The 16,155-nt window shown below is 42.1% G+C and overlaps 1 protein-coding gene across 8 annotated transcripts in view; it reads left to right on the forward strand.

Annotated features, from left to right (window-relative positions):
• Positions 1-16,155, forward strand: part of LOC140211181 (voltage-dependent calcium channel subunit alpha-2/delta-2-like) — a 1,200,890-nt gene that overhangs the window by 1,118,905 nt on the left and 65,830 nt on the right. For all 8 annotated transcript variants that reach the window (XM_072280736.1, XM_072280740.1, XM_072280737.1 and 5 more), the window contains 5 exons: positions 2,500-2,590; positions 5,400-5,462; positions 8,217-8,320; positions 11,260-11,361; positions 13,418-13,512. In XM_072280736.1, coding sequence (XP_072136837.1) covers positions 2,500-2,590; positions 5,400-5,462; positions 8,217-8,320; positions 11,260-11,361; positions 13,418-13,512 — 455 coding nt within the window. The remainder of the gene's footprint in view (positions 1-2,499; positions 2,591-5,399; positions 5,463-8,216; positions 8,321-11,259; positions 11,362-13,417; positions 13,513-16,155) is intronic.

The raw sequence follows: 16,155 nt of genomic DNA on the forward strand, positions 1-16,155 counted from the left end.
CAAACAAGTGTGGGGTATTGCACTTCGGTAGAACCAACCGGGGTATACACAGTGAACAGCAGGGCACTAAGGAGTGTGATAGAACAAAGGGATCTGGGAATACAGGTTCACAATTTGTTGAAGGTGCTGTCACATGTAGATAGGGTCAAAAAAATCTTTTTAGCACATTGGCCTTCATAAATCAATGTATTAAGTATAGGAGATGGGATGTTATGTTTAAGACACTGGTGAGGTATTGTGTGAAGTTTTGGTCACCTACCTACAGAAAAGACAAAGGCAAGGTTAAAAGAGTACAGAAAAAATTTACAAGATGTTGCTGGGTCTGGAAGACCTGAGTTATAAGGAAAGATTGAATAGGTTAGTACCGTACTCATTAGAATGTTGAAGATTGAGAGGAGATTTGATAGAGGTATACAAGATTATGAGGGGTAGCAGAAATGGTGCATGTGAACTCGATGTCAATGTTTAACTAGGTACATGGATGGTAGGGGTATGGAGGGCAGATCGATGGGAGTAGGCAGTTTAAATAGTTTGGCATGGACTAGATGGGCCGAAGGGCCTGTTTCTATGCTGTACTTCTCTTAACTGCAGCTATTTCATTTATTTTATTTTTAGTTTTTCAAGTCTTACAATCTTCCCTATTTTTGTGCTCTACTGTGAAAACAGGAGCACATGATTCACAAATAAAAATTCTCAGTTAAAGTTGATCAAAATCCCTGGTTGTAATACTCACTTATGTGAACAAAGGGTTCGGGGCTTAATACTCTGTACCATTAAGGAGGAGTTACTGGAGCCTGAAAATACACTCTAAATGTTTCAGGAACAGCTTCTTCCCCTCCGCCAGCAGATTTCTGAATGGACAATGAACCCGTGAACACTCCCTCGTTACTTTTTCCCCCTTTTTGCACTACTTACTTAATTTAATTTTATTTATTTTACATACTTCTTATTGTAATTTATAGTTTTAATATTATGTATTGCAATGTACTGCTGCCACCAAACAACAAATTTCATGATATATGCTGGTGATATTCAACCGGATTCTGATCAAGTGGCTGGAGTGGTCACTGATGTCTTTAACCTCTTACTTTGGCAGTCAGCACTACCCACCTGCTTCAAGCAGGCTTCAATTATACCAGTGCTTGAGAAGAACTTGGCAACTTGCCTCAATGGCTATCATCCAGGAGCACTGTGGTGAAGCACTTTGAGAAGATGGCGATGAGAAGTGACCAGGATGCACACCAATTTTCCTACCATCTCAAAAGATCAACTGTGGATGTCATTTCATTGACTCAACCCTGGAACATCCAAACAGTAAAGGCTCATCTTTCCAGGCAAGGACACATCGCCTAACTGGATGAATCACTCTTGGTCTTTCAGAATCAGAATCAGGTTTATTACCACTGACTTGCATGATATAAAAGTTGTTGACTTGTGGCAACAGTACAGTGGAAAGACAAGAAAATAAATGATTGTAAATTACAAAAAGAAATATATGGTGCAAAAATAAGGAATAACAATATAGTGATATCACAATATATAATGATATCATGTCAATGGGTTTGTGGACTGTTCAGAAATCTGATGGCAAAGGTGAAGGTGAATTTTTTGAATGCGAGTCTTCAGCTCCTTTATCTCCTTGCCGGTGATGGCAACAAGAAGAGCCCATGCCCTAGATGGTGAGAGTCCTCAGTTTTGGATCCTGTCTCTTGAAGTCCTTGATGGTGAGGAGCATTGTGCTCATGCTGGATTTGGCTGTTTTACAACCCTTTACAGCCTCTTGCGATCTTGTGCATTGGAGTCTGCAGGTTGCGATGTGACCAGTCAGAAAGTTCTCCATTGAACATCAATAGAAATTTAAAGAGTTTGTGTGCCAATCTCTGTCCAAAAGGCATGATTACAAGCCATTTCATTTTTCATCTGGCGGTAAACTTTTGGAAAAGAGCAGGAGTGGATTCTTTCAAGAAAGAGTTAGACAGAGCTCTTAAAGGGATATGGGGAGAAGCCAGGAAAAGGGTACTGATTGTGGATGATCAGCCATGATCACAGTGAATGGCAGTGCTGGCTTGAAGGGCTGAACGGCCTACTCCTGCACCTATTGTCTATTGTCTACTGTCTATTGAGTGTCTCAGAAGGGATTATTGTAGGAGATAGAAGCTTCAATGCCCTAACTAGAGCTCAAGCCTCTGTTCAGTAGGTGGTATCTTTTTTGAGAGTGCCTTTTAGTAAAGTCAGCCACACCCCATGTCTAAGAAATATTCAAAGGGAACTGTGTGTCCTTATTATAGGCATCACAGTAAATGGTACATAGAACATGTTCTATGTCCACAGTAAATATTACATAGAACATGTCCTAAGTCCACAGTAAATAGTGTTCTCCTGTTCACTCTAGGGAAAGTCAAACTGAGATTCCAGTTTGATAACCTCAGTGTAGATTGCAACAGGACTGAGCTCAGAAACCTCTTCGTAACATTCCACCTCGTCTCTATATTTCTGCAGGTGAATCCGACTTGATCTATAATCTGATCTTGGATTCAGGAATCACTGCCAAGCTAGTGGAGAAGGTCTGGAAGAATCACGACTTGCACACGTAAGTTCTTGGTGTTGCAGGACTTACTGAGGCAGGATAACAGATGGGATCAGGGCTATTGCCACCCTGGATGGCAGTGTTGCAGGGTGACAATGACACGGCAGCACGGGAGACACTGCGGTGAACTAAAAGTGCATTGTTCCAGCTCCCCGGTGATTTGCTAGTTCAGATGGAATTTAAACAGAGGTGAGGCTCCTGTCACAATTCCTGATCTGTATTGAATCAGAGGTTAAATTAAAATTAAATCAGAGGAATCAAAGATACACTCACTAGTAACAGCCTTCATTTATATAGCATCTAATATGTGGTTGAGACACTCTCAGGAAAAGTTTCTGTTGTGTGATTCCTGCACAGTCAGTGTCGTCACCTGCCATACCCACTCGGCTGCAGAACACATGGGCATTCCTGCTGAGCAAGGGCAGGCTGAATATGTGAGGATCCAACCCTTGTCATTGCCACAGCACTTCAGAGTTACCATTCCCCTCTCTGCAAGCCGAACAAGGCTTTTTGTTGAAATAAAGCCATCAAATCAAAGAAGCCAGTCTCTGATTCCTGGAACAATACTAGGAGATTCAAGGCCCAATCAATATTGTGTGAATCTGACTGGACAGCTACCTGCAGATCGGCCAATTGCTTTCGAAATTGATTCTTTCTGTATTGGCTGCAAGTACTTCTAGGATGAGAGAGGTAATCTGTAAGGGAAGAAGATGGGCCTGCCCACAGAGAGAGGATCAGTGGAGTGCTCTTCCTGTTTCTACATTCATTTATTCCTTCTGTCTCCTCTCTCTGCTGGCAGCTGGCAGCCCTGCTGAGACCACTGGATAAGAGCGGGTTTGCTCAAACAAGGCCAGCCATTGGCCAGCAACCGACAGAGCGGACCAGGTCTCGGTACGCAACCCTTGGCTGCTTCAGTCTCTTCTCCTGACTTACCCAATGTGATCAATAGTGAAGATGCATGGTGTGGACGCTTGCATGATTTTTGACTGCAAATTGGACAGGTTAATTGTTGGATTTGTAGACCAGTAATGCCGAGTGTAGAGAAAGGCCTATAATACGGACAACATGATGTATTTTTATATAAACTCAGTGCACCGAGTTTGTATTGGCTTTTTTGAACATTCCCATCAATCTCTCACTTCTGTAATCTATTCACTGTCTAGATTCCTCTCCCACCACTACCTCTAAAGGGTAACTTGGCATGTGAGAGGAAACCGGAGCATCTCAAGGACATGCGCGATTACAGGGAGAAAAGCAACTTCCACACTGACAGCACCCATGGATAGGGTAGTACCTTGGAGCCCTGAGATTGCAGCACTAACTGATCTAGCACTCTGAAATGAACTGATATCCAGGCAATCCCTGTCTACTTGGCGCAGCATTTAACACGGCAGCAACTGTAGGGCCCAATCAGTCAGTCAGACACAATGTGAGCCCACCTCAGAATTCACTAACCCTTTAAAAGCAACACCAAATTAGGGGGTCGCATCAGGTCTCTAGCCACTAACAGGCACCACACCCACTCTGTCATCAGTTCTGCTTGGCAAGAACTAGATGAGCTGAAGACCGTGTTTCTGTGCCGTAATGCCTTATGAGTTTCACTCCCTGCCAACCAACACCCACACCATTTCCTCAGCAATGCGACTGAACCTGATGCAGGGTCTGGTGCTGCCCTGTGCACCAGGGGTCAGGGTTCAATACTGACCATGAGTGCTCTCTGCATGAGGGTGCATGATCTTTCTGCGACCCTGTAGGATTCTGCCCATTTCCCAGACGTGCTGGAAGTTCATTCAATGGTACACTGCTCCTAGTGTGGATTTGCGTCAGGAAGGAGTTGCTGAGAATGTGAGAGTGGAAAGGGTTCAGGAAATGAGGGAAATGGTCTCAGGTGGCTTCTCTGTTGGGAATTACCATGTACTCAATGGCTGAATCCCTCTTCTGTGTATGAATAAGTAGATATGTTACCTGTGGGAATGCACTTTTCACCAGATATGCTTAAACTAATTGACTTTGCCAATTTATGTATAGTTAAACTTACTTTGCGTTGATTGTAACAAAGGCAATCGTTCCAAAGTGGCATGGCATAAGAAACTCAAATAGTCATACAAGAATTTTACAGATATGTTCAAAGCTAATCAGAACTGTGAGTCCACTGGCGGATGAGATCGTCTTGAAGAATTAACTCATTTTGACTCTTCCCTCTTCTCCACTCTTTATATCCCACTCTCATCCTCTTTCTGGGTTTCTCTCTGTCTCGGTGTGTGTGTGTATGTGTGTGTGTGTCTGCGTGTGTGTGTTTGAGTGTGTGTTGGTATGTGTGTGTCTGTGTGTTGGTGTGTGTGTGTGTGTGTGCGTGTCTGCGTGTGTGTGTTTGAGTGTGTGTTGGTGTGTGTGTCTGTGTGTTGGTGTGTGTGTGTGTGTGTGTGTGTATGTCTGCGTGTGTGTGTGTGTGTCTGTGTGTTGGTGTGTGTGTGTGTGTGTGTGTGTGCGCGTGTCTGCGTGTGTGTGTTTGAGTGTGTGTTGGTGTGTGTGTGTGTCTGTGTGTTGGTGTGTGTGTGTGTGTATGTCTGCGTGTGTGTGTTTGAGTGTGTGTTGGTGTGTGTGTGTGTCTGTGTTTTGGTGTGTGCATCTCTGTCTGTCTGTCTCACTCTCTACCTCTCTTCTACATCATTTCTATCTCTATATGTTTCATTCCATCCTCTTACTCTGTCTATGTTTGAACTCTCCATGTGCTCCTTTCACCTCAATCTGTCTCATTGTGTCCTGACGTTTATCCTCCCATTCCTTTTTCCTTCTTAAACCCATTATTTAGGCTGGGTCTGCTTGCAGTCTTCGTAGCCACAGATGGAGGAATCACAAGATTATTTCCGGCCAAGTGAGTATCCAGTTTTTCTTTATTTATTTAAACAATTTGACTGTGAAACAGAAGATAGAACATAGAACATTACAGCACAGTCCAGGCCCTTCAGCCCACAATGTTGTGGCAACCTTTTAACTTACTCAAAGATCATTCTAACGCTTCCCTCCCATATAGCCCTCCATTTTTCTATCATTCGTGCATTTTTTTAAAAAAAGTTTTTAAGAAAACATAGTGCATCTTCCTCTACCACCACAAACGAGCAGCCTCTTCTGCCAACTCACGGACCAATAGTCCATTATATTGGAGGGTCAGGAGTTAGGCACAGACAGACCTGGGTATATGAGGGCAATTCCATTCCTTTCATGCCTAAGAGCTGTGAGGTGTTTAATGATTATCTAGTAATTGTATGCTTACCAGTGCTCCAGGGTCTGATTCCAGGTTGCTTAATGTCCTGAACTTAGACTCCAAATGCTTATTATGAATACACGTATTCAAAATCAACAGTTCAGATTGCAACATACATACCAAATGCCAATCATTACGTAAATGGACTCTGTGTAAAAAGTTCACCAAGACAGAAAATGACCTTTGGAAAAGCACAATTGCTCAGAAATTCAGCACACTGACCTCCATAGTTACAATACACTGATGCTCCACAACACACTGACCAAACTTTACTGAACATGGTAAAATCTTAGATGACAGCAGAGACAGGTGGCTAGCCGCACAACATGAGCACTTAGGGCTATTCAATAGTGCTGTCAGATTCAGAGTCAGGCTCATTATCACCTCCTATTCCATCTGCCACTTCTTTGCCCATTCGCCCAATCTGTTGAAGTCCTTGTACAGACTCCCTGCTTCTTCAACCCTTCCACCTATCTTAATATCGTCTGTAAACCTGCTCACAAAGCCATCAATTCCTTCATCCAAATCATTGACATACGACATGAAAAGAAGCGGTCCCAACACCAACCCCTGCAGCACTCCACTAGTCACTGGCAGGCAACCAGAAAAGGCTACCTTTATTCTCACTCTATGCCTCCTGCCAATCAGCCAATCAATCTCCTTTTTAGTACCTTTCTCGTAATACCATAGGCTCTTATTTTGGTTAAGCAGTCTTATGTGTGGCACCTTGTCAAAGACCTTCTGAACATCCACTGACTCTCCTTTGTCTAATTAAGCTGCTTGTAAGAATCAGATTGCCCCGGTGTTGCCATCTATCTTGGAATTAGACTTTCTCTTCGAATGGCACTGTCCCATGAACTTACAATATCTCTTCGAACTACACTGCCCCTTCCAAATTATGATGACTAATGCCCAAATCTCTCCCTTTCTTTCACGTCTCAAGTACAACTTCCAAAGCAAGTTAAAGGAACTGTGGAAAACTAAAAATAAGTTCTCAGTTAGTAGTTGGATCATTTCATGTTTTTTATCAAGTTGGGTGTTTGGATGTGTTGACTCAGAGGGAGACTCTGGGTAAGGTGTTGGGATATTTTCAGAACTCTTTAAAAGCATCTGGAGTAAAAGATTTGCCCAAACAAGAGAAACTCTGTGGATGCTGGAAATCCAAGCAACACACACAAAATGCAGGAGGAACTCAGCAGGCCAGGCAGCATCTATGGAAAAGAATACAGGCGATGTTTCAGGCTGAGGCGAATCCTGATGAAGGACCTCAACCCAAGATGGTGACTGTTTACTCTTTTCCATAGATGCTGCCTGGCTTGCTGAGTTCCTAAAGCATTCTATGTGTATTGTTTAAAAGATTTATCCACATTCTCTCATTGATAGAGTGGGGGTCTCTGCAATATGCTGCATTGATAGTTCACTCATTTTAAATTTCAAAATGAGCTCCTTTGTCTTGAATTTCAGTGGTGCATTATAAGCCTTCTGTCATCACACACACAAAGTCCTGGAGGACATCAAAGGTCAGGTAGTTTCCATGGAGGGAGATGGAGGATGGTTTGGTCTGCAGATAAAAGGGAAATAGTATAAAGAGGTGGAGGCAAGGGGTGGATCCAGTTGAGGAGCTGATATGCAGAAAGAGGGCCACTACCTTGTCATAGGGTTTGGAGACTTACATGCCTCAATGACCCAGACAGCTATGTTGGCTGGAGTCAGAGCTTTCTGCTTTGGCACTTGGTAGGTCACCTATGCCAAACAGGTGAAAAGGTAGAGACCAGACTAAAAGTGGTCCACCAGTCCTCCAGTTTGGGGGTTCAGCTCAGGGCTAACAACCTGACTGGCCAAAAAAAATTGTCTGGGGAACAGCAATGAAGAAACTTTCTATATCTGTGTGCAACAATCTGGACAGAGATGGAGGATCTTCATTGCTGCCCTAAATGCCAGCGGCATAACGGGCAGAAAGTTAGTAAGGAGGGAAAAGAGTGGGAATGAGAGGTGGAAGTGGCAAAGGGCTGAAGCTGGTGGAATCTGACAGGAGAGGAAGGTGGAGCATGGAATGAAGGGAAGGAGGTGTGGAGAGTGACTAGTCTAGATGAAGGGTCCCAATCCAAAAAATCAATTGTGCATTTCCCTCCAGATGCTACCTGACCCACTGTGTTCTCAGGTATGTACAAGGTTTCTGTGATACTGCATGGTCACAACCATAATGGACAAGACTCGGGGTGATCTAGGCACGTTAAATCAAACACCTTCCCCATGTCATAAATTTTCTTAGGTTCTCTGTCCTTCTTAGCTGGGATTCTTGAAACATACATAATGTAGACAGTAGAAACACCTTACCTAGCACTGAGTTATGTGTGTTTACAGGGCTGCTGAAGATTGGATTGAAGACCCAGAGCCTTTCAGTGCAAGCTATTACAGGCGAAGCTTAGACAACACTGGTTTCATCTTCAGTGCACCGTATAGGGAACGTATGTGTCCTAAGGAGATACCAAGCTCAATGTTTACATTTTATTTTTAATGAGGAGTTTGCAAATCATTTGTTATTCACCTGACGACATTGTTATCAGTATCTCTGAAACTCCTCAAAGGCCAACCCATACATTTGACATGAATTGATTCCATTAACATAGCGTTCTTCCACTTTAAGTAATGTATGTTAATTGAAGGTTCAACAGTGAATTGGTAGAATATACTTGATGCTTTGAAAGGGCCCTGATTGGTGCATTAATAGATTAGCTTTCAGCTTGGAGATAACAGAGGGTAATAGGAAGTTCCAGAGTCTCTGCTGGGATTGATTGAGGCTTCCACAGCATCTTAGAGCAAGATTAACAGAGGGTCCACAGAAAGTCAATCTGAAATGATTATGGATCTCACATTGTTCTATTCTAAGTTTAATGCAGAGGCCCATATAGTAGAATTGGAGGGTCCAACATAGGTTCAAATGGGGGTTAATAAGGGATCCTACACAAGATTCTTTGAGGGGCTTTATTAAAGAATTCCATTTTTAGAAGGTCCAACAGAGACTTGTTCAGGGATTAATACAGCAACCCACAGAGAATAAATTGGAGTGGTTATTTTAAAGGTTTCTATAAGTTTTAACCTGAAAATCCCACACAGAGTTGAGTGGAATTAATAGTCCAATAGTGTGTGATTAATAGAGGTCCCACAAGTGGGTTGACAAAGATTCCAGTAGTCTTAGCGTAATCAGGGCTCACAATGACTTAAATAGGGTGTTTCATGAAGGATCGCACAACATTGCAACGTGAGATTAATAACAGAAATTCAGATGGGGGAATTATTAGAGGGTTCTGTTTTTATTTTATTTTTAATGAGGACTTTGCAAATCATTCAATATTGACCTGCAAACAATGTTATCAATGTCTCCAAAGCTCTTCAAAGGCCAACCAGACATTTCAAATTAGCTCATACAGTGACGTGGCTATTTTTTCAATCATATTTCAATCACTTTGAGATCGAAGGATCTACACCAACCTGCTGTGGAAATATTCAGATATTAAGAAGGTGATTGTATTGGAGAAGAAATGGAGCAGATTCACCAAGACATTGCCTAGCCTGCAGCTTTTATGAGGAGAGAGAACTGATTTGGAGAAGAGGGCTGAGGAGTGACAAGACCAAGGCATACAGCATTAGACGGGACATTAGATAGGTGGATTGTAGGACATTTTTCCACATAACAGGCATGTCATAAAACAAAAGGACAGAGGTTTAGGTTCGGGTGAAGAGGTTTAGAGGAACATAAGGAAGAATTTTTCAGCCAGAGCATAATTAGAGTTTGGAACCCACTGCCTGAGAGGGAGATTAAAGCAGAGATTTCACTACACATAAGAAGTATTTAATGTGCACTTGAACTGTTTTTGCATGGAAGGCAACTGACCAAGTACTCGTAAACAGGATTAGTATAAATAGGTCATCTTGGACACGATGGAGCAAATACTGTCTGATTCTATGACAATGAGATGTCATGAGGGGGTTCCAGTGGAGTGCATTAATGGAACATTCATTAATCTCGGTGTCTGAACAATAGATGATGAAATTAATAGAGGATCCCACAGAGACCAGCACTGTGTTATTGATATCCCACAGAATCTTGGTTTGGTACTGATATAAGGTTCAACAAAGACTTCAATAGACTCAGAATAGGTGAATAAATTAAAGATTCCACCGCATTTCATGGTGTTGTTGATAAAGGATTCAACAATGTGTTAGAATAATAAAGGGTCCCATAGGATGTAGGATTAATAGGTGGTCCCACGTAGCCCAGTGTGATATTAGTAGAAAGTCCCAGAAAATCTAACTACCTTGAGAGGTCAGCATGTGGGATCGATAACATTGATGGGTCTGTGTCCAAGGGCTACAGTAAGTTTCAAAAAATCTCAGTGTGAAATCTATATTCAATATTAGAGGTCTTAGTGTGAATTCATAGTCTGTCTCCGGGATCTCTGAATGAGAAAGGATCATTGATATCAATGGGTTTTGGTATAAGAAATCTCAAGCTATCCCAGTATTGGTATCTCAGTAATGGTATCCCGGTATTGGTATCTCAGTATTGGTATCTCAGTCTTGGCATCTCAGTGCGAGATGGATAGTCATTTTTAAGATGGTCCCGGTAAGAACTCTATAGTCATTCTCGTGGAGTCTAGGTGGGAGATTTATTGTCAGTCACGGAGTCTCAATGTGAGATCTGTCATTATTCTCAAAGGGGTCTTCGTATAAGGTCTACAGTCAGTCTCAAGCGGTCTCTTGGGTGGAGGAGTTGGTGGAAATGTGGAGAGAATAAATTAGGTTTGGTGTAGGATTCACGTAACAAATATAGGGTGCTTGATTGTTGGTATGAGCTCATGGTTGCAGGGCTTTTTGAGCTGTATGTCTCTAGCCCATTAAGTCTCTCAATAGCCTCCTCTAATCTACAAGGGAAAAAAATCTCCATTTTCTCCAATCTTTCCCCATTGTGCAATTTTCCAATTCTGCCCAACATCCATGAAAATCTCTTTTGTATTTTCACATCTCTCCTGTAATCAAAATGCAAAGCAAACTGTAGATGTGGGACACCTGGAATAAATACCGGTCCCTGTCTAAACGCCGCTCGAAATCTGCGAGGAATCATTCCTGCTTCCACTACTTCCTCTGCCAGTGCGTTCCAGGCAGGAAAAAGTACACCTCATAAATCTTCTTTAAACCTTTTCTTTGACCTCATGCCCCAAGTATCTGACATTTCTACCCTGACATTAGTTATCTTGTTACTTTCACACATTTGTTACTACCACACATTTGTCCATATACTTTCGATCTCCCTGTGACTGTTCCATTTCATTGCTGATCCCGACCAGTTACATCCCAATGTGGACAAATTGTAACTGTGTAACTGTGTGTTCCGATTGATCCTCAGCTAACACCATGTTGGGGATGGACGTGCTAAACGGTAGCACTGGGATTCTCGTGAGTGCTGCTGTGAATCTTGACATCTATGGGAAATCCCTGAAACCTGCAGGTACGTCAGTTCAGTTCACACATCATCTCACCATCAAAAACAAGTATCTAATTCCGACCTTTTCTGCAATAAATCATCCCAGGGTATTTCACAGTGCTATTATAATTAATTTAAAATCATGTGAGGAGAAATTGGGCTTAAATATGTTTTAAAAAATCAAGAACATTAAACATAGAAAGAAATTGTAGAGATACTTGTACAGATACTTGTTTGGTCATTAGTAATTGACAAAGGTCCAAAAGACTGGAGGGCGGCTAATTTTGTTCCATTGTTTAAGTGGGTAGCAAGGAACTATGGGACTGGTGATCCTGACTTCAACTGTAGGGAAGTTACAGGAGAGAAATCAGAGGGACATGATCTACCATCACTTGGTTGGTCAAGGTCTGATCAGAAATAATCAGCATGATTTTATGTGTGCGAGATCATGTCTGATGAAGCCTTTGAAGTTTTTTGAAGAGGATCAATAAGTGGATGTTGTCTATACTGACTTTAGTATAGACATTCAAACCAAGATAGGACTTATACCATCGATGGCCGGGTGCTGGTGAACGCTGTGGAACAGAGAGACCTGGGAGTACAAGTGTATAGTTTGCTGAAAGAGCCTGCCAGGAAGGCAGGATGGTGCAGAGGCACTTAGCATGCTGCCCTTCATCAGTTAGGAGATCAAATTTAGGAGTAGGGACATTATGTAACAATTATATAAGTCACTACTGAGGTTGCACGAAGTATTGTGATCAGTTCTATTCACCTTTTATAGGAAAGACATTGTCAAGCTGGAGATGGTGCAGAAGAGATCTACAAGGATGCTACAAGAAGTTGCCCACACTGGGCCTTTATTCCTTAGAGTGTAGGAGAATGGGGAATGGCCTTATAGAAGTTTATAAAATCATGAAGGGGATGAATATATGGAGTATGGATTCTGTTCCTATAACTTGAGGTCTTATGGATATGTTGGACAGTTGTAATCTTTTCCCCAGTCCAAACCTAGAGACTACAATTACATGGGGAGCGATTTCAGAGACCTATATGGCAACTTGTTTACACAGAGGATAGTGAGTACCTGGAATGAGCTGCCAGAGGAAGTTGTTAAGGCCAGTATAATTGCAACATTTAAGAGTTATTTGGGTGGTGTCTTGGAAGGTTGGGTGATGAACATGGGCAACTGGGACTAGCAGGGAGGATGCTGTGATTGGTATAAGCCAGCTGGTCCAAAGGCCCTGTTTCTGTGCTGTGTTATTCTATGACTTGTGAATCCCCAAGGCCCCCCTACATAAACCCTGGACTTACTAATGCAGGTTCACCACCAGCCTGTGGTTGCTGTGCTTCCTAAATGAAGACACAAATAAATAACTGATTTATAATGTAATTATAATTATAAATCAATTATAATTATTAAATATCATAAAAATAAATATATAAATGTTAAAACTATAGTTTATATTTATAATTAATTTATGTATCTACTGTTTATATTTATAATTCATTTATATAATGTTATATAATAAATAACTGTAATTAATATAATCATAACTAAACAGATTAAATAAAAGGCACAATATTACCTACATTCTAGTCTTCTGGTACCTGACTTCAGCTAACAAGTTACAGAAGTTTCTTCCATGGCCCAGCCATGCCCTCTCTTGCTTCTCACACTTTGTCAGACCCCAGGAATTTATTTACCTTTTTGTATTTCAGGACGTCCAACACCCCTCTCCTTTTAATATGTTCCAATGTATCACTGTCTACTGGCTTGAACTCAGTATCCTATATGTCTTTCTCCAAGTTAGAACACTGCAGAAGGGGTTCAATTACCTCAAGTTACAGAGGACATACTTTGGGGCAGTAGTCCAGATCATGTCAGTATAATCGTCTATGGAAACAAACGAGGGTTCGGCAGCCAATGGTGTGAGATTTATGGTCAGCCAATGTCATAGAGCTGGAAGTAAGATCTCATAATGGTGCAAATGTTCACATCCACTCACTTCCTCACGGTTTTCTGACTTTGCAGAATCACATCCCTTATTCAATATTATCCTACTCATTCTGTTTTTCTCAGTGGTTGGAGTGAAACTGGACTATGAAGCATGGGTCTCAAAATTTAAAATCCTTGCCAGTAACCAGACGAACCGAGACCAGGTGGAGCCAAGGAAGGTAAAACCCTGAGCAAAGTTCTTTATTCATGTCAGAGCTACACATTGCTTGTACTTTACACAGAGGCATCCCAACCCCCGTTCTAGGACAGCAAAAACAGCGGTGATGCCGTTTTACAGGGGGGGTGCTGTTCTAGAACAGCAAAACCATCAACGATATCATCATGTGGGCACCCTGTTCTAGAACAGTGATATCATGGAACTGGCACACTACTCTATCATTGGATGAGGGTGGGGGTGTGTGTGTGTGTGTGTGTGTGTGTGTGTGTGTGTGTATGAGTATGTGTGTATGTGAGTATGTGTGTGCGTGTATATGTGTGTATATGAGTGTGTGTGTTTACGAGAGTGCGTGTGTGTGTATGAGTGAGTGTGTGTGTATGTGCAAAGTGAATAGGAATAAGGACCCTTGGTTCTCAAGGGATATTGCAACTCTGATAAAGAAGAAGAGGGAGTTGTATGACATGTATAGGAAACAGGGAGTAAATAAGGTGCTTGAGGAGTATAAGAAGTGCAAGAAAATACTCAAGAAAGAAATCAGGAGGGCTAAAAGAAGACATGAGGTTGCCTTGGCAGTCAAAGTGAAGGATAATCCAAAGAGCTTTTACAGGTATATTAAGAGCAAAAGGATTGTAAGGGATAAAATTGGTCCTCTTGAAGATCAGAGTGGTCGGCTATGTGCGGAACCAAAGGAAATGGGGGAGATCTTAAATAGGTTTTTTGCGTCTGTATTTACTAAGGAAACTGGCATGAAGTCTATGGAATTGAGGGAATCAAGCAGTGAGATCATGGAAACTGTACAGATCGAAAAGGAGGAGGTCCTTGCTGTCTTGAGGAAAATTAAAGTGGATAAATCCCCGGGACCTGACAGGGTGTTCTCTCGGACCTTGAAGGAGACTAGTGTTGAAATTGCAGGGGTCCTGGCAGAAATATTTCAAATGTCGCTGTCTACAGGTGAGGTGCCGGAGGATTGAAGAGTGGCTCATGTTGTTCCGTTGTTTAAAAAAGGATCAAAAAGTAATCCGGGAAATTATAGGCTAGTAAGTTTAACGTCGGTAGTAGGTAAGTTATTGGAGGGAGTACTAGGAGACAGAATCTACAAGCATTTGGATAGACAGGGACTTATTAGGGAGAGTCAACATGGCTTTGTGCGTGGTAGGTCATGTTTGACCAATCTATTGGAGTTTTTCGAGGAGGTTACCAGGAAAGTGGATGAAGGGAAGGCAGTGGATATTGTCTACATGGACTTCAGTAAGGCCTTTGACAAGGTCCTGCATGGGAGGTTAGTTAGGAAAATTCAGTCGCTAGGTATACATGGAGAGGTGGTAAATTGGATTAGACATTGGCTCAATGGAAGAAGCCAAAGAGTGGTAGTAGAGAATTGCTTCTCCGAGTGGAGGCCTGTGACTAGTGGTGCGCCACAGGGATCAGTGCTGGGTCCATTGTTATTTGTGATCTATATCAATGATCTGGATGATAATGTGGTAAATTGGATCAGCAAATTTGCTGATGATACAAAGATTGGAGGTGTAGTAGACAGTGAGGAAGGTTTTCAGAGCCTGCAGAGGGACTTGGACCAGCTGGAAAAATGGGCTGAAAAATGGCAGATGGAGTTTAATACAGACAAGTGTGAGGTATTGCACGTTGGAAGGACAAACCAAGGTAGAACATACAGGGTTAATGATAAGGCACTGAGGAGTGCAGTGGAACAGAGGGATCTGGGAATACAGATACAAAATTCCCTAAAAGTAGCATCACAGGTAGATAGAGTCATAAAGAGAGCTTTTGGTACATTGGCCTTTATTAATCAAAGTATTGAGTATAAGAGCTGGAATGTTATGATGAGGTTGTATAAGGCATTGGTGAGGCCAAATCTGGAGTATTGTGTTCAGTTTTGGTCACCAAATTACAGGAAGAATATAAATAAGGTTGATGAAAGAGTGCAGAGAAGGTTTACAAGGATGTTGCCGGGACTTGAGAAACTCAGTTACAGAGAAAGGTTGAATAGGTTAGGACTTTATTCCCTGGAGCGTAGAAGAATGAGGGGAGATTTGATAGAGGTATATAAAATTATGATGGGTATAGATAGAGTGAATGCAAGCAGGCTTTTTCCACTGAGGCAAGGGGAGAAAAAAACCAGAGGACATAGGTTAAGGGTGAGGGGGGAAAAGTTTAAAGGGAACATTGGGGGGGCTTCTTCACACAGTGAGTGGTGGGAGTGTGGAATGAGCTGCCAGAGGAGGTGGTAAATGCGGGTTCTTTTTTAACATTTAAGAATAAATTGGATAGATACATGGATGGGAGGTGTATGGAGGGATATGGTCTGTGTGCAGGTCAGTGGGACTAGGCAGAAAATGGTTCAGCACGGCCAAAAGGCCTGTTTCTGTGCTGTAGTTTCTATGGTTATGGTTTCTATGTGAATATGTGTGTGCATGTATATGTGTGTATATGAGTGTGTGTGTATGAGTATGTGTGTGTGCATGTATATGTCTGTATATTAGTGTGAGTGTGTGTGGGGGGGGAACATTCATGTACATCATGTGAGATTTGTGCTGCACTCTATTCGAAAAGACACCAAGATATTAGGCCATTCGGCCGATCGAATCTGCTCTGCAATTCCTAATCACACTGTCCTTATTAAACCTTG

The sequence above is a fragment of the Mobula birostris genome, chromosome 16 (assembly GCF_030028105.1).
Source record: "Mobula birostris isolate sMobBir1 chromosome 16, sMobBir1.hap1, whole genome shotgun sequence".
In the NCBI taxonomy this organism is placed as follows: domain Eukaryota; kingdom Metazoa; phylum Chordata; class Chondrichthyes; order Myliobatiformes; family Myliobatidae; genus Mobula; species Mobula birostris.